The following is an 18,746-nucleotide window of genomic DNA, read 5'->3' on the forward strand; positions in this document are numbered from 1 at the left end:
GATGATGTTGGCATACATTTATATATTGGAGGTATTTTAAACCTTTATGTTGGAACATTTTCCCAAAAAAGCAATATCTCAAACAATTTCAAACTGTTAAATGATGTCCTTGTGATTCTAGTTTAATTAGAAATGTTTTTGTAATAAAATGGAAAAGCCCTGTGAAATGGCCAAATAAGGCAGTGGTTCCCAACCATTTTTCCTCAGTGCCCTCTTGTATTGAAGAAATGCTGAACCCCCCACCCAAGAACCATGGGAAAGAATTAACATATTTTGAAATGTCAACATCTATTTAACTGTTTCATTGATGATACCCTAAGAAAATGGCTCTAAATAGGTTTCCTTACCAAAAGACCTTTTTATAAACTATTCATGTAGTGTTTTATAATGATTTTAATTAGTATGTGCAACTTTAATGTTGATAACCACAAAGCAGACCAAGCCATGCCCCCCCATGTGATCTTTGGTGCCCCTCTCAGGAGGTCTCAGACCTAATGTTGGGTATCACTGAAATAAGGTATGAATTTTGACCACATAAAATTATATTTTGGCATTTAAATATTGAAACAGTAAAATCCAAAATTATGCTAGAATGGTGTAACTAAACTTGGCACAGAAAGTGAGGAAGTTTGTGTTTGGTGGATTATTTTGTTGTTGTAACAAGGCTTCTTGGCAATACATCTTTTACTGTTGGAAAGTCTGTTTATTTCCCTTTAAATGGTGCCACATTTGCAAGGATCATGCATTTGTGGGATGAGCAGCAGAGCTGAATATGTGGGTTGCACCCCTGAAAGATGTGCCGAATCTTCTCTGCCAATGCCAAACAGCTTATTCTGCTATTTACTCTTGTTTGGTGTTTTTTGCTGTTTTGGATGACTGAAGTCTGAAGAAACAAGACATATTTATTAACAATTTATTCATTTAACAAACAGGAGCCTCAGTAACTTGTGGAAGAACCATACACAGCCACAACGGCCTGGCATCTCCTCCTCACCCTTGTCACACTCTGCTATTGGATGGCATCCCATTCTTCATCTAGGATTTTTTTTGCAAGTCAGCCAATGTGGTTGTGTTGGCCACTCTGGCATGAAGAGCACAACCAAGCTGATCCCACGTGTTCAACGGGGTTGACATCAGGGATGCTGGAAGGCCATTCCATCCTCTTCACTCCCAAATTCTGGAGGTAGTCTCTGATAAACCCCGAGACAAGATTCTGCAACCCGCCACTGGTTGCAGAATCTTTTCTCGATATCTATTTGCATTGAGATTGCCCTCAGTGATTACATTTCGGCACCTGATTGTCATCAGAAGCTCAACATAGGAGCAGCAGCAGAATAAGCTGTTTGGTATTGGCAGAGAAGATTTGGCACATTTTTCATGGTCGCAACCCACATACTCAGCTCAGCTGCTCATCCCAAAAATGCATGTTCCTTACAAATGTGACACCATTTAAAGGGAAATAAACAGACTTTCCAACGGATATGATTTATTGCCAAGAAGCATTGTTACAACATTAACATTATCTACCAAACACACATTTCCTTACTTCATGTGCTTAGTTTATATAAGGATTGATGGACTATTTATAATTCATTTGGATGTATTAATTCATTTAAATGTATTCATTATGCTTAATTTCCCTACTAATTATTTGTTTTCAAGATACAACAATGATTAGAAGCATTATTATAGGTGTTTACAGGACTGACTCAGTTTTAAAATGTTTTATCTGGTTAGAGTTCTGCTACACATTAAAGTCAGAATCAAACTACGCGATGAAAATTAAATTTTAAAAAAGAAGACGACGAAAGATAAACAGCAGATCGTACTTATTGGGTTATTGACTGTATTTGTTTCGTTTTAGTTAAATGTGTTCCTCCATCGCTGGGCACTGACGTCACTATAAAGCCATTATTTGCATCTCCCCAATAATAACTCTCTCACTCAATGTCACACTGAAGCTTTGAGAAACGTCAGAAATACTGCACGAGGACGAATGTAAATCTCACGATTAACTGCGAGACTTGGTGCCTCCAAAATTTTGGCCGGTCTGAAGAGCGACATCCGATGGGGGGATCGACACTCGGAGATGCTCGGGTCAAGGTAAAAGAAAAGACACACTCTCTGGCTTTGGACACACTCACTGCTGCACTCTCGACATGATTGACAGGTCGACAGAAGTTTATCTGCTCGGCTGACAGTCTGGTTTCCACTGGACTGAGAACAGCACTCTGACATGCTCACATGTTTACCTGACAGGATGCTGTGCATGAGCTGCGCACTTAACGAGCCGAATGAATTTGTACACAGACACTGTTTTTAGACGCTTTGTGCAGAAAACTACCCGTGTGCGGAATTACTGTGCAGGCTGTGATCTTGTTGTGTTGTGGATTGCACCATGATGCCATGATAGGGGCGTAATCTCATGCGCACTTAGTAAAAAATAATATCACGCTCAGTGATGCGCTGGAGGTGAGGCTGCTAATGCAGAGGCAGGCTGAGGATGCGGGGGCAGGCGCTCTGCAGTTTGACTGACATGCTCGCTGTTATTAAGCAGAGACGCCGCGTTAATAAAGTGCTGTCAGACTGACACGTTCATGAACAGATGGAACAGGTAGCCAGACGTGTAGGATGCCATAAGGAGAATCACTGGAAATCCCAAAGTCCCTCTGCTTTATGCAGAGAGTAATAAAAACAAAACTATGCTGCTGTGGTCTACAGTTTGTTTTCACGTTACTTTAGTGTGGTATCCATGCAGGGATCTCTTCATCTGCTGTGAAATGCAACTGCAGATGGAGTGACAGCACATAACAAACTAATGCAAATAACTACAAAAAATCAACTTAAGTAAAACGTTATTATGTGTTATGACTTTGATAAAGAGGAGAAACATTTTATTTATATCATATTCGAATCCAGCTTAAGGTTTCTCATGATTGCATTATAAACATTACACAGATGTTAGATTATGCTCTGTAGTACAGAAGCATTACTGATAAACCAGGCATTATGGACAAATCAGGTAAAAAGCAGCAAAAGACAAACAACAAAGACTGTGGCATTATCTATTCATGGCAAAGGTTTGTGGGCACAACTTAAAGAAAGCCAGAGTGTCCAGCTCCTGGACTCAAACTGTTGGATGTTTCAACAGGTGAGATATTTCAACAACCAAAGGCTCTACATACTACTTTGAAGACTAGGCTACCTCTTTAATGATCCAGAGGGAGACGGAAGAAAGTTCCTTCCATGGGTGTAGCACAGGGGGGAAAAGGGTACAGATTACCCGGGCCCACAGTAGGCAGGGGCCCTTGAGAAGCCTGCAATGAAATGTGTGTTTTTATTTATTTTTTCTTAGTAGATATTGTCATCATTGAATCAAAAGCAAATAAATGAATCGAACAGACTGAAATTTATATAGAATAGGGTAAAATAAAGTACTGGGGGGAGGCAGGTCCTCCCTTAAAATGTCCAAATGTCCAGCACTGCAAAATAATGACAGTAAATTTAATTCAAACATAGTAAAATATATTGCTCATAAATGGGGGAAATTATGGTAAAAAAAACAAAAAACAAAAAACATAAAATGCATAGATATTTGGAAAAATGATGCAACATTTGTTGCTTGGCAATCCAGTTAAGGGGGGCCCTCTGTAATATTCTTTCCAGGGGCCCAAAATCCCTAGCTTTGGCTTGGTTTTTGCAAAGTCATGTAGGTTAAAAGAAAGTGGTCTTTGAGAGCACTTTCATTTGGTATTTAACAGACTTGTCCTGATAAAGATTCCGGTTGTGCGGGAGGCTAGGTTGTTTAATGCAGCTATTAGATACTATCGCTGGCCTCTGGCCAAAACCTTATAGCTCCATTTTTCATGATTTTTTTTTTTTTTTCATAAATCAGTGCTATTGGTCAGCCTTTACATTTGTAAGTGGGTTTTATAAAAAGTTAAACCAATAAAAAGTGTCAAAAAGATGCTGACTGTGACCATTAAATGTTAAATTATTTAAAAAAAACAACAACATTTTTTTTAATCCTCTGAAAAGTAGTGATTTTAGAGATATAAGGTTTGGCCTGACACCAGTGATATGAAATAGTTTAATCATTATAGGCCCTTACATTATCTGTAGTTTTGTTTCTTGTAGCAAATGCAATAATTCACCAGACCTTAAAGATCATTAGGTGCTTAAACCATAATTGGAGTTTTATGTAACTGACTGGCTCACCTGCATGAACACTTATAGGTTTTCTTTCCTTGAAAGAAGCTTAGATTAGAAGTGAATGGAACTGGTCCAAGTATCAAACCTTGTGGAACTCCATTACTAAATTTTGCATGCATGTCATCATGCACAAACTAAATACGATTTGTTTCTCTTTAGTGTAAAAGTCCACCTGATTTTGCCCCCAGAATTCACCATATTAATCAAATGTGGTATTTCTTTGGGAAAAAGAGTGGAAGACATCCATAGCCTCAAGTTTATTACAGTATTTATGGCTTTTTGCATCATATTTTTCCTTTTTTGGACTGAATAACCATATTCTTTTAGAAAAGGTTCTACATTAAGAGAGGTGTTAATACATGCTTCAGCAAATTGCATAAAAATATGCTTTGGCATGCTTGACTGTAAATTAAATGGTTAAATTTAAACTGGATTTGTCATTTATCATTATTGTAACAACTCAATAGTTGTAAAGACTGAATAAAATGACATGCAGTTTGAAAAGGGAGCGGTGAGAAATGATTGATGCAAACTCATTCTCATCATAGGATGAGTAGACCTCTTTTTTCCTCCCTGCTATGAATCCCTTTGTGTAAAGCACCAGACAAGCTCTAAACCCACTCTATGCTACTTGTCCAGCATCATGCAGCAAGTATGTCTCTGGGAAATGTGTAATTATCACATTTTTTAGGTTTTCCTAGTTAGCCAAAGCAAAAACATATCAGAGCTGTTGACACGCCTTGTTTTTGGACATCTTCTGACCTCCAGTGGCCAAAATAAATGCACATAGTAGTGACTCCATAAAACATATCAAGAGGGTTGTTTTAAGAAGTTTGAAATAAGATCTAAGACACTGGCGTCCAGACTACTCTGTGTGGTTAATTCTTTATTGGCCAGGAGAAAATTTAAAAATGGCATAAGGCCATCATTAGAGCAGAAACTTGTTCTTGACTTTATTGTAATTCTTAGTTTTTACACTGGGTGGTGCTGCTGCATAAATTCTGTAAACAAAGATTTTGACAAGAAGAATTTACCAGCAAGCTCTTTTCACGTAAATTTAATCAGCTACAAAAAAGTAAAGATACTGTAAATAAAGAAATAATCCTTCATAATGCCCTGATGATTTAAAGCAGGAGCAAAGAGAATCACAGATTTAGCTTCTTTGCTCCACTATCTGCTCTGTCTAAAAGTCTGATTTACAGTATATCACACTGATCAGTGTTGTAGTGCAAGTACAGGTGTATGGAGCATACCACTTACACTAGAGTATACCCACCTCTAAATCCCCTCTCCTGAGATAGCAAGGCATTCTCATGCATTGCTTTGTAAGACTGCTGATGAATATGGAATAGTTTACTCAAAATGAATAATTATGAAGTTGTCTCCCCTTATAGTTGGTGGGCCAGTGGTGACAGTAAAACCTGCTCTTCTTGTAGCTGAGAGTTTCTCCTCACTCCCCGAGGGACCTGAAGTTCAGTGGCAATGCTCAAATACTACAGGTCCATTTTTAGATGAATTAAACATGCAGGATAGTCTTACCTGTCTTTGTTTATCACACAGGGCGGTTATCTTTTATTGGATTGGCACTAATCATCTTAATTCACTCCATGAAAGCTTGGCAGCTTCGTGCAGTTTTCACTTATTTTGTGTTTGAATGTGGAGCAATCAGCATCTCCCCTCTCTGCTGCATCATTCTTATTTTGACCAGGGGTGGATCCCTCCGAAATTTGAATGACCACCCCAAAATCCTTCACAATGTTTTTTTTTTTTTTTTTTTTGTGAAGATATATTTATTTTATTTTTGAAAAGAACTCAGAATATAAACCAGAACACTCTGCATTTACAAACTGTTCTCTTTTAATTTAAAGCCTTTGGGTGTCCCACAGGGATCAATACCGGGGCCACAACAACCGCAAATAACTGAGGATGTACTAAATAACTTTAAAATGTCAAATAGTTGGCCAAGAAATTGCACAAAGCTCAATGGAACTAAATTGCACACTTTTGGAAAAGTGTTTTATTTTATCTTTGGTCATCTTTTCTTCAATTAGAGAAAGCATGGCCTAAATTTCATAAACACATTCGTAACACTTGGAAAAATGGCCAGAACCTTCCGGGAATGAGGCAAACCTTCAATCTTTGCTATTTCTAGCCTTTTTTCCAAATGTTGCAATTGTAGTCCTGCAACCAAGACATGATCTTCAGTCATATTTCTTTTTTTTGGGCCTTTATTGGTGAACATCCTAAACAGTGTTTGGCTGTTTGCCTTTTTAGCTATTAATGAAATGCTGTGACGAAGGCTGTTTATTTCTGTAAACTTTTTCAATCCCTCGGGATCTTTGCCTACGTTGAATGTGTTTTACAAACTTTCATACATCAAAGGGTGAAGCATATCAAACCGGCCTAGTCAGCTTTATATTTTTTCCTGTTGTGGGCTTCAGTGAAAAAAGTTCAGCCACCTCTGATCTGAGAGTTAAGAGTGAGGTGTCGCAGTCACAGCAAACAGAAAGTAAAACTGCACTTGCTTGACAGGAGGCACATGGTGGGATCTCATCAGTTGCAGCAATTGAAACACCCCATGATAAGCAGATAGGCATTATTTGGCCTCTCACAGTGTCATTTCTGTGTGAAGATACAACCTAACTCAGTTGACTTAAACAGTTCTTTGCAGGAAAAGAGAGTGTGTTTGATTAAGTTGAGTAAAGAAATAGTCAGGTGGTTTAATAACTTGGGACTGGTAGAAGTTAATCCTGCTTTTATACGTGATCTCATCTCCTTGGAGTTAATAGATGTTATATACGGTGGTGCTTTCAAGGGAGAGATCACTGCACAGGTTTCTATTACGGTGACATCTCCTGGGATGAGATGGCATGCGTATGTGGTGCCAGCTTCACTTAGCAGGGCAGGGGAGCTGGTGGGAGGTTGCCGTTTTAGAGGGGAACACTGAGAAGGTGCAGAGAAGAAGGCATGTGTGCAGTTTGACAATGCTACAGAGCTGAGTGAACTAAGAGGCAGGGTGTTCTCCGACTGACTAATTGTGTTTCAAATTGGGTCTTTTAGCGCACAATGGGGAATGGGATTGCTCTGAGCTCCCTGCTGAAGCACCCAAGGATGAGAAAGTTGTCAGATTTGTAGGTCAGGCTGCAGGGGTTGTTGTTAGGCAGACTTGCTCACAGCCACAGATGTGACAGTAGTTTGATGTTGGACTATTTAAGGTCTGTTTTAAGTTCTCACTGTCAACATGATTTGTCCCCAGCTGTGCTTTTTTCCCTAACTTTTCTTTTTGTCATGACTCTTTCTTTTGCAGACATTCTGATCTATTATCCCCCTTGTGTTTGAATTTTCTTCATCTTCATCTATATTTTGCTCCTCCTTTCTGTGTTCATTATCTCTGACATGCAGAGTTAAAATCTTAATTGATTTCACAGAGTTAGAGGGAATTGCATGAGTGTATCCTAGTCCCATCTGGAGCTTATCAGAGCCTGACCCGGTTTTTGGTGTGCTACGTTAGCGTGTAGCTCCACTGGGACCTGTCCCCTCCTTGTGCTGACAAAAGGAAGAAGGCCACAGCCGGCCCAGCTATCCCAGCCTGACATAGTCAAGCTTTACCTGAGTCTAACATCACATAGGTGTGCCTCTAACAGTGCCTGCTCTAAAGCAGTAAAAGTTGCTTACAGAACAATTTCTCCCTCCTTGCTCATTGTAGGTCACTTGGTCTTTTTTTCCTCCATTTTGGAAGAAGCTTCCGGGGATATTTTGCCCTACAAAGAAATAATTGTCTTATCTCCCTAATTCCCAATTATTATGCACAGGCTTATTTAAGAAAAAGGATTAGATTTTTTTTCTCTTTTTGGCGGCTGCAGCAGTGAGCAGGGGGATGAAATTTGAATGTGACACTCCTCTCCTCCGCTGCAGCGAGGCTGGGGTCCTACACATGGATGAACTGTGGGAGGAGAGAGAACAGTGAGGCTGTCATGTAAGCCGTCTCCTCTGGGGCCACCTCTCGGTGCGCGCTGCTTCCTGCCTCAGGTAGAAGCCTCAGTGTTTCTGCTGCTGAGGCGTCAGGCTGCTCACTCTGCTCTCCTTTCCCTCCCGCTGAGAACCGCTCCGCTCTCAAATCACTGAAATGGAGAAGGTAGGGTGTTTGTTTCAGCTGATTTTTTTGAAACGATTTCTTCTGTTTTGACACACAGAGATAAAAGGTTGTTTGTGTTTGCACTGATGATCTCATGCTTGAACCCCTGCAGGGCGAGTGGGGCCTGACAGTGCAGAGTTGGCATGCTTCCTATGTTTGTGTTGCTCCCTTCTCATCTGAAAAATACATGTTAGATATTAGAAATAGCTCTGGTATTGCCTTTGGGCGAGTGAGAGGATTTGAAACTGGATTTGATCCAGATTCAAATCAGCGCTCTTTTGCTGCTCCTAAATTGGCAGACAGGGTGAAACGCAAGGGAAATTTTTTTTTTTTCGCAGAAATTAGTGAAGTATTAGGTGAAAAAGCTGTTAAATGTGTCATACAACTATTTTTCTAACAGACAGCTTCCATGCTTCTTTATTTCTCATACCTGAAATAAAAGATTTTAAGGGTTTTTGAACACAAATTCTCAATTTAGCAGATTGCACATCTTTAATTTAATGTCTGCATGCTTAAAATGTTGGAAAATTAAATCAGTCTTTCCGTTTTTATCACCATATAACACATTTAGTGCCATGAGAACATTTCTTGGATGTGTGATCAAGCCCAAAAGTGAGGCAGCAACACAAATGCCTCAGACATATGCCTTTTGTATCACACTTGTGTATGTGTGACACTGTTTGTTGTGTGACTTTTCTAGAGCTGCTCAGAGTGCCCAGAGCCGACACTTGCACAGAGCCTGTGCACACTCTGCAACAAGTGGTTGTGTTACCAGTGCACAGATGTGCATCAGCATCAGAGAGCCACCGCCACCTCCCAGTACACAGAGCTTCACCAACAGCAGAGGCCCAGTGCCACCCAGTGTCCCGACTTGCACCAGAGAGGCTCCAGCTCCCTGCCTCCTACTGGACAAGGCAAGATACCAACAAGTTTCAAGATTTAGCAACAGATTATCAATAGTGAAACAAAGTCTGAAGCTGTTTTGACTTCTTTGTTTTCCTCCTGTTTGCTTGTTAATCATGTCTCAGTAGGAACCACAGTAATGAATAATTCATATCAGGGCCAATGGTTGAGAAGAGTTCCTGGAGATCCCTGTGTTTTATTACACCTCTCATTAACACATGTCCCAGATTCTAAAGAGCTCCTATGATATCATTTTTGCTAATATTAGCGTGTTACTATTTAAAGACCCTCAAGTATGCCTGCCAGCTTTGTTGCCAGCTGCCTTTGCAGGTGTTCACTGCACAAGTTGTCAAATCATAACAAGCACGTCCTGAACACCTCTACTGTGAAGGGGGAGTGCTTCTGTTTGGTTTGTACACTTGTGAGAAAATGTGTGAGTGCGCTGACAGACAGGATGTGGTCAGTGAATGCACAGGAGGTGATGCTCGGCTCTCTACCGCAGAGATCTGAGATGATCTGCAGGCAGGCGGAGGGTTGGCTGAGGTAAGCCGGCCAGCAGAGAGCAGCAGGGCTGCGTTCATTAGCCTTATACTGCTATTGTTAGATAGATGTACTGTGGGCCAACTGTTTCTACTGTGACCTATTTAGAAATGTGTGAAGGATATTTTTGAGTGTGCATCAAAGACCAGTTGGACAGGACTGAAAAAAAAAAAGTTCTCTTACATCTTTTATCACTCAACACACTTCAACTCAGTCTCAATGCAACCTCAACTTTAAACCTGTTTCCCACAATAGCTTTATCTTTTAGTGCAGAGATACACCAGTATTTAAAAGTTCCACAGAACTCACTGGTTCCCGCCCTCTTTTCCTTGGAGCCCTTACATTTTTATTGTATGTAATAAAAGCTCAGTCCCACCAGGGCCCACATGAAAAAACATAGATGGCTGACAAAAATTAACATAATTTTTGTTGTTTTCACTGATAAAAACACCAAGAGAATATGCCTAAAACACTTGTTTCTACCATGAGACACTTGTATGAATTACCTGTTAAGTGTGTTATTAATTTATAAGTACAAATATAATTTGAGATCTCTGGTGCCCCCCAATGGAGGCCTGAACCCCAGGTCTTGATCTAGTGCTTTCACTATACAAAAGCTTGGACAGTTTGATTTCAGAACATTGTAAAGCAAAATATAAAGCAGAAAACTTGAGTTGTCTTCTTTGCAGTATGACAATAGAATACAATGTAAACACCATAATATTTATTTGTTTCTATAGTGTTGGGTGGTGTTACTCTAAAACTAAGTTGTTACATTGTTGCTTTAAATACTGACAAAGTGATATGATGATATGAGTACTTTTGTGTTACCAAAAACGAAATCCCTTCAACTATTTTTTCCACTTGTCGGTTATTAAAACAGCACTGAGCTGCCTGTGCATCTGCCGTTAAATGTAATGACTCCGCCATCACTCTACAGCAGAATTCATGGCCCATTATCTGTAACTCTGCAGCCTGTTAACATCACTAACAAACGTAAAAAACCTTTACAGCTCTTTCACATGTTTGCAAACTGACAATAAACGTACTTACACAGCTGTCTTTCCCTTCCACTGGCATGCAGTTATGAGCTAACAGGTAGGAGGGAAACAGAAACAGTGCATGTGCTTTGTGGAGCTTCTTTCTCTTTCTTATTGTGGCCACTAAAAAGAACAGACAAAACAGCAACAGATTACCTATACAAAAAAGGTTACTAGTTATGGATTACTTAGATTACTAAACTGTTACATCGCTCATTATGACTAAAAAGTAATCTGGGTACGCTAATGGATTATGTCAAAACAAGCAACCCTTAACACTGTTCACTGCATGAGTGTAGTCATCAAAACCCCCCTTCACTGTAAAATAGAAATAGTCGTTCTAGTTAATAAAACTTTAAATGAAGTTAGTTTGTAGGCTGCCTTAAAAATTTGATTTGACTGAACTTGAAATAAGTTGAGATAACTGTTTAATCAGACAAAACAAATAAAAGCTGTCCTGGTCCAGCTGACGTCCTTCTGTCCAGAGCTGGTACTGAACCAAAGAACTACCAGTTGCACAGTTGTGGCAACTGCTCTGTAATCTGTGCTTACGCAGTACTTGTATCAAGGCATTATAAGGTGTATCCTTTTGACTAATTTGTATTTCAATTGACTTATAAACTGGGAAACTTGCAGTTTTAAATTGAAATATGAACATGAGTCAAAAGGATATACCTAATAGAGTTGACACAAACATACACATAAAATTCTGATAAAGCTTAACAAAGTAACTACCTTATGTCGTGGTTTCTACACTATGTCAGGTTTGAACCTGGGGTAAATCAGCTTTATTCTGTTTTGACTGATTAAACAAAGTTATCAGAACTTATCATTTCAAGCTCAGTCAACTTACATTTTGAGGCTTTTTAGCTTTAGCTTATCTTTTTAAGCTACAACAACTAGAATTTTTACAGCAGTTAAGGCAAATAATAAACAGTGATGTGGGTGCAGTTATATTTTCTCACCCAGAAGTATGCTTTTTTTCTCAGCTCATAACCAAAGTAGGGAACTGAGGACATTCTCATCTAAATATACATAATAATAATAATATTACATTTTATTTATTACACACTATTTATATGTAGAGCAAGCCAGGTGTCTTGGTTTAGCATAAACCTGTAAAACAACAGAAAACAGCTCACCTGGCTTCATCTAAAGGTACAAAATCTGCACACATGTACATCAAAAGCTTGCTAGCCAACATAGCACACAGGCTCACTCTTTTTCAAAACTCAATAGAACAGGAAGTTGTGGTTTGATAAGGCAGTGGTTCCCAACCTTTTTTCCCATGAGCTCCCCTTACTTGTTTTATAGAGGAGCTGAGGACCGCCAATACCAACACAAATGAAAGATGATACATGGATGTCAAAAATTAACATCACATTTAGAAGTTTTCATTGTTCACATCTATATAAAATAGCCCCACACAAAGGTTTTCTTATCAAGAAACCTTTGCATTATCTATTCACAAGTGTTTTACCATGATATTAGTTCGTACAAGTGAATCTAATTTTGGCAACCTCAAAGCAGATAGAGCCTCACCCCCCCTGAAATCTCTGGCACCCTCCAAAGAGGGGCCTGGACCCCAGGTTGGGAACCAGTGTGATAACGGGTAATTTTGTGGACCACAGCTGCATCTCAAAATATCATGGTATCATGAAAAGTTCATTTTTTTCCTGTAATATATTTCAAAACATTAAACTTTAATATAATCTAGACCTACCACACTAAAAGTGAAATATTTCAGAGTTGTCTTTTAGGGATGCACAATATTATTGGTCTGGTAACGGTATCAGCAGATATTAGCTTGAAAAGGCAAACATCGTTATCGGCAGATACCAGAATTTCTGCCGATATTTACATCCGATATTTTGGCCAAGAATATCAGCAGTTATGTAAAACATTTTTAAATATCGTATCGATATCAGTATCGGTTAAAATGAGTCTATAAATATCAGCATATCAGATATCGGCAAAACTCCAATATTGTGCATCCCGAGTGTCTTTTTATATCTACTAAAATATAATATTGTGGAAAAGTCCAATTTCTTGTGAGTCATTTCAGTTCTGAAAGGGGGTCTTATCAACTAATCACCTCAAAACACCTGCAAATATTTCCTGTGCCTTTATTCTCTCACTGGTTCAGTACACACAACCACTATCATAGGGAAGACTGCTGACAGCTTCACAGTTATCCATAAGACAATCATTGACACCCTGCACATGGAGGGTAAACCACAAAAAAAAAAAAAAAAAAAAAAGTCTCAGTTTTTCATTTTGTGTGTGAGTCTAGAATATATGTAAGTTTTTTTTTATTAAATTATAGGAAAAAGGACCTTTATCATATTTAATATTTTGGAGATACACCTGTTTATTATGGCAAGAATATTTTCGAGCATAAAAAAAGACACATAACAATTTATATAAGTACAATTAGTCAACCCAGCCAGCATGAACAAATAGATTTGTCTTTGTTTGGACTCTGTGTATTTTCCAGGACCAGCAGTGGCGGGCCACACTCAAATGACCTTTACTTTTGAAGTTGTATCTATCTTGGTTGGGGATCACTTTAAAACACTCATCTGGGGATAAAGAGTCCTTTAAAAACTTAATTTCCCATCATTTCTTTTATTGTTATCTCTCAAACTATGCACATTTTAAACAATGCTATTATGTATGTTCACTTAGATTGATAAATACAGTATGTGTGATGTGGCATGCCTTTCAGGCACCATCAGGAGACAACGTCTAACTTCAATCAAATTTTAATGAGTTTTCCTGTAAAGTTATTGGCTTGGCTGATTGTTTGATTACTTTTATGTTATTAAAAGTTCCTGGTAACAAGGAAGTGCAATTGTTTGTTATCTCCATAACTTTACAGACTATATATACATGGCCTTCCTCTTCTTCTACATATTGTGCTGATGCTCCACGCTCTCTCCCCTTCCTCCATCTGTCTTTTTAGGCCCAGGGTCGTATCCTTGTCCCCTCCTAATGTGCCACTCTCATAGACAGGAGCCCTTGGAGCTGTTTTGCGAGTCATGTGACCTCCTGTGCTGTAGCAGCTGTCACCTGTCCTCCCACAAAACCCACAGGTCAGTCCTCAGACACACAGCACAAGGACACTGCAGAGGAGGGCTAACGGCAGGTTAAAAACTTACTCTGAGAAACGACTCTCTTTAACTGCCTTGTCACTTTTATCGTGTGTATTTGCATATGCTATCCTTGGCCCGCCTAATGCCTATTAAGTATTCATACGCTTTTGTTTTGTGTGATGTTACAGCACAGTAGCTGCCTCTAAGGTCACCTGCATAATGCCTGATCCCAGGGGAAAACACATTTAATTCTGCTCCTTTTCATGCCCAGAGAATAAATGAGTGAACTCCAAATCTAATGGATGGTCTGATTTCTCATATCATTCAGGGTGTTGCAAATCGGGAAGGCCCTCCAGGATCAGCAGTGGCTGTTTGAGAGCCTGATGGTGCAGGTGGAGGAGAGGAGGTCTGCACTGGAGAACAATGCCAAACAGATAGAGGACAGGTTTGTTTAGACTCAGAAAATGCATCACAGTCCCAAGACTGTGCAACTTCTCGAATCAATAATTTAACAGAGAGGAATATAGCAAGCTAATGCATAAATTAATGTCTGCTTTCTTCTTCCACATTTGGGATTTTTTCCTGCCAGGACTGATGCATTTATTTTCTCCCCTGTCTCGGTAGACTTCATGGAGTAAAGATTGCACACAGGAAGGCAGAGAACCAGATTAAAATGGCAAAGATGATTATGATGAACGAGCTTAACAAACGAGCTACCCTATTAATAGAGCAACTGGAGGTAATTACTTTCTCTCTTTTTCTCTCTTTCTTATCGTTCACCCAGCTGTGAATCTTCATGCAAAGAATCAGTAACCGCCATGATGTAATCGGTCCTGAAAGCAAGCAAACGAGAACCCATAATAATCTGTCAAAGCTGCTTAAGATAACATCTATGGGACTAGATCTGTCAAAAAATGAGCCATTGATTTAACCCATGGACCTGCCATGTCTGTCTGTGTGAAGTCTTACATGTTACAGATGCTTTATTTTGTCTTTCTCCACAGAAAATCTCAGAGGACTTTCAGCAGCGTCTGGAGGACCAGCTGCAGGGGGCAATAGAGACATGCAGCCAGCTGGACCATGTTCAGAAGTTCATCACCTGGGCTAGGACCCACCACTGCAGAGGTCCAGTACTCTTCAGCAGGGCTCTGGTATGTCTCATTGTACACACACGCATATACACAAAGTCTTAAAGGAGAACTTCTCTTAGTTTTTATCCTATCTTAGAAGAGCAAATCCTCTAATTATTTATTAAAATTAAAAGACTGAAATATCACATTGACATAAGTATTCCGGCCCCTTGCAGAAACATTTGAAATTTGGCTCATGTGCCTCCCATTTTTTTGAACCGTTGCTGAGATGTTTCTACACCTGGATCGGGGTCCACCTGTGGTAAATTGAATTGATTGGACATGATTTGGAAAGGCGCCCACCTCTCTATAGAAGGCCTCACAGCTGACAATGCATATCAGAGCAAAAACCAAGCTGTGAAGTCAAAGGAACTGCCTGCAGAGCTCAGAGACAGGATAGCTGCAAGGCACTGATCTGGGGAAGGATACAAAAAAGGAAGAAAGAACAGCACTGAAGATTCTAAGAGCACAGTGGCCTCTGTAATTCCCAACCAGGACTCTTCCAAGATCTAGCCAAACTAAGCAATTGGGGGAGAAGAGCCTTAGTAAGAAAGGTGACCAAGAACCTGGTAGTCACTCTAATTGAGCTCCAGAGATCCTGTGTGGAGATGAGACAAAGTTCCAGGAGGACAACCATCACTACAACCCTCTACTGATCTGGGCTTCATGGCAGAGTGGTTAGATGAAAGCATGCTTGGAGTTGGCAAATGAGCACCCGAAGGACTCTCAGACTGTGAGAAACAAGATTCTCTGGTGTGATGAAAATAATAAAAGACTGAATTGTTTGGCCTTAATTCTAAAAGTTATGTCTGGAGGAAACCAGGCACCAATCATCACCTGCCTAATACTTCCCAACAGTGAAGCATGGTGGCAGCATCATGCTGTGGGGGGGATTTTCCGCAGCAGGAACTGGGAGACTGGTCAGGGTTGAGGGAAAGCTGAATGGATCAAAGCATAATGATATCCTCAATGAAAACGTTGTCCGCAGTACTCGGGCCTCAGACTAGACTGAAGATTCACCTTCAAGGTGACAATGACCCTGAGACCACACAGGAGTGGCTTAGGGACAACTCTGTGAATGTCCTGGAGTTGCCTAGCCAGAGCCCTGACTTGAACATCACTGGAGAGACCCAAAAATAGCTATCTACTGATGCTCCCCATCCAACCTGACTGAACGTGAGAAGATTTGCAGAGAAGAATGGCAGAAATTCTCAAAATCCAGGTGTGCAAGGCTGTCATATTCAAAAAGACTCTTGCTGGCAAAGGTGCTTCAACTAAGTACTGAGCAATGAGTCTGTTTTGCTCACAATGTCAAGAAGCGGCAGCAAAAAAAGTGGTTCACTATTTGCATAAACGTGCCTATCAGATTCACCTATGTACAGTAAATCCTTTATCAGAGACTTCTGTAGAGTGTTTAAAATACTGTAATTTTGAAACTTGACAAAAACGACATCAGAATAACTCTACCTCAAGCTGGGAATACATTATAAGACATTGATGGAAGACAAAAGTCTTGGATAACTTAAATGACTGAATTAAGGTTCTTGATGGGTGGCTGATCTTGGGTTGATCAATATCATCTTTACATCTATATGTTCACTAATTAACACTTTAGCAGTGCAGCCTTTTTGTGATGGATAAAGGAGGAGGTTTGAGTGTCACTGTTCAGAGCTGTTTCTTACTTGCTGTGTTAACAAGTTAGACACAACTTTCTACAAGGCCTGCATGGCTTTTACAGTCTCCATTCCAAAGGAAGGAAATCATGGCAAGCCTACTGCTGCCTTATATGCCAAATTAAGACATACAGCTAAAACAATGTTAAAAACATAAGATTGGTACTCTGGATTAGACCATAACTAAATCCTAGACATAGTTCTAAAAGTCAGAATGATACAGCCTAACTTTTGATTTAAAAGTCAATTTTGCTTGAGACATCTTCACAAGATTTTTAGTGCACTTTTTGTGCTCTTTATCTGTCTGTATTTTAACTGTTGAAATGCTTGTCACAATGGATGTTCCTAAATTGAAGAAGATATCTTTTTCTTTCAGATTTCACTTCAGATGCAGCAGCTGGTCGAGCCGTCAGTGCGCTCAGATTCAGGGTGGAGTCCTGTCAAGATTAAATTCAACTGGGATGCGAGTTACTGGACCAAGCAGATTTCTACTCTAGGTAAAATAAGGGTCAATGGTCTAAGATTGTTAAAGTCTGAAGTTCTTACTTTAAACTCAAGGGATGCCCAATTTAATTAAACTGAGGTGCAACTTCATTCATAAGAAATTTCTCTGTTACTCTACAGGTCAACTGAATGTTGAAGGGGGAAACTGCACGTACCCTCAGAGCTTGTCCTGCCCCAGTATCCTGAGGCCTCAGCCCCTCACCTGCATTGCTCTGCCGTCTGTGTGTCACAGAGGAAGGGAACCGGGGTGTGGATACCAGGCCTGCTGTGAGCCCCAGATGTGCTGCCTTCATGGCATTCCCTCTCAGCCAGATCTGTCCAGTCTGGAGAAAACCCAGCTGGATGCCACTCTGTATAACCCCAGCTGTGTTCAGCCGACCCTCATCTCCTCCCTGCACCAGAGCCAGCAGCTCCAAAGGTGCTGGGAACCAGACAGCTCCACGCAATGTGCTTCACCTTCATCACCTGTCCCGGTCATGGGAAACGTCCAGCTTAACTGCAGTCGAGGATCTGCATCCCAGCCCCAGGCTGCCGCCACTCAGCCACAGTCTCAATCAAAGTCTTATCTCTATCACCAACACCAGAAAGAGGTTCTTTTGGACAGCCAAACTCAGTCTGTGGACCACAGCAGGCCAGGCCAGTGTCAGAGAAGGCTGTCAAATAGCTCAGTTCTGCAGCAGGACCTCAGCCAAACGGCTGCAGACAGAGATGTGATGGCTGAAGAGAACTGGGAGGACAGATGCAGGGTGGAGGAGGGTCTTGGAGAACCAGCTGGGGTTGAAAGTAGAGAGCTGGATGAAGAAGAAGACAGGAGAGAGCAGAGCCCTGTCCATCTGCAGCTCCATGTTCATCCTGCTGCAGAGCAGAGGAGAGAGGAGCAGAGGACCAGAGCAGCACTGGCGATCAGAGACCACAGAGACGGCAGGGTGAGACAAATAGGGCATCCATCTATCATCTATCATTTCATGTTTGTAAGTTTTCACATCAAGTGGTTTGCACTGCAACACTGGAATACCTCACATAAATCAAAAATTTCAAACAAATCTTTTTTTTCTGTGGATGGAGACAGGGCTGTTTCTAGCTTTGTGGGGACCCTATGCAAGATGGTGTTTTGGGGCCCCTAGTCTGCCAAACTATGTTGAAGAGATTCCTAATCCATTAGGTGATCCACAAACATACCACAATCTATTACACTTAAGCAAAAAGGCTACAGTCATGATAACCTCTCATATTAAATTATTTATGGTCTAAACAAATTTTATATATAGCAAAGTTTACATTTCACTCAGTCCTGTTTGTGGTATTGTGATTATTTTGAGTAAAACAAAGTACTACATCTAAAACCTAACTCAGTTGTAGGAATGGAGGCAGGTTTATTTAATCAAGCAAACCATTGTCACAATAAATATTATAATAAATGTGGCAAAGAGGGAAACTGCAACTAACTCAGTTGAGTTAGCAAAATTCCACTCAGAGCAATAATCCACTGCCACAGTAGTCTGAAATAATTAACA

At 40.2% G+C, this 18,746-nt stretch overlaps 1 protein-coding gene across 3 annotated transcripts in view; it reads left to right on the forward strand.

The window, feature by feature from the left end:
- The first annotated feature begins 2,027 nt into the window (after nt 1–2,027).
- Nucleotides 2,028–18,746, forward strand: part of trim66 (tripartite motif containing 66) — a 34,288-nt gene continuing 17,569 nt past the window's right edge. For 2 of the 3 annotated variants that reach the window (XM_041793638.1, XM_041794405.1), the window contains exons 1-8: nt 2,041–2,103; nt 9,048–9,261; nt 13,796–13,925; nt 14,254–14,370; nt 14,550–14,664; nt 14,930–15,076; nt 17,105–17,225; nt 17,353–18,158. In XM_041793638.1, coding sequence (XP_041649572.1) covers nt 2,068–2,103; nt 9,048–9,261; nt 13,796–13,925; nt 14,254–14,370; nt 14,550–14,664; nt 14,930–15,076; nt 17,105–17,225; nt 17,353–18,158 — 1,686 coding nt within the window. In that variant the 5' untranslated portion in view covers nt 2,041–2,067. Of the gene's footprint in view, nt 2,104–8,127; nt 8,348–9,047; nt 9,262–13,795; nt 13,926–14,253; nt 14,371–14,549; nt 14,665–14,929; nt 15,077–17,104; nt 17,226–17,352; nt 18,159–18,746 lie in introns of all 3 variants that reach the window. The other variant, XM_041795173.1, reaches the window with a different exon arrangement.

The sequence above is a fragment of the Cheilinus undulatus genome, linkage group 1 (assembly GCF_018320785.1).
Source record: "Cheilinus undulatus linkage group 1, ASM1832078v1, whole genome shotgun sequence".
In the NCBI taxonomy this organism is placed as follows: domain Eukaryota; kingdom Metazoa; phylum Chordata; class Actinopteri; order Labriformes; family Labridae; genus Cheilinus; species Cheilinus undulatus.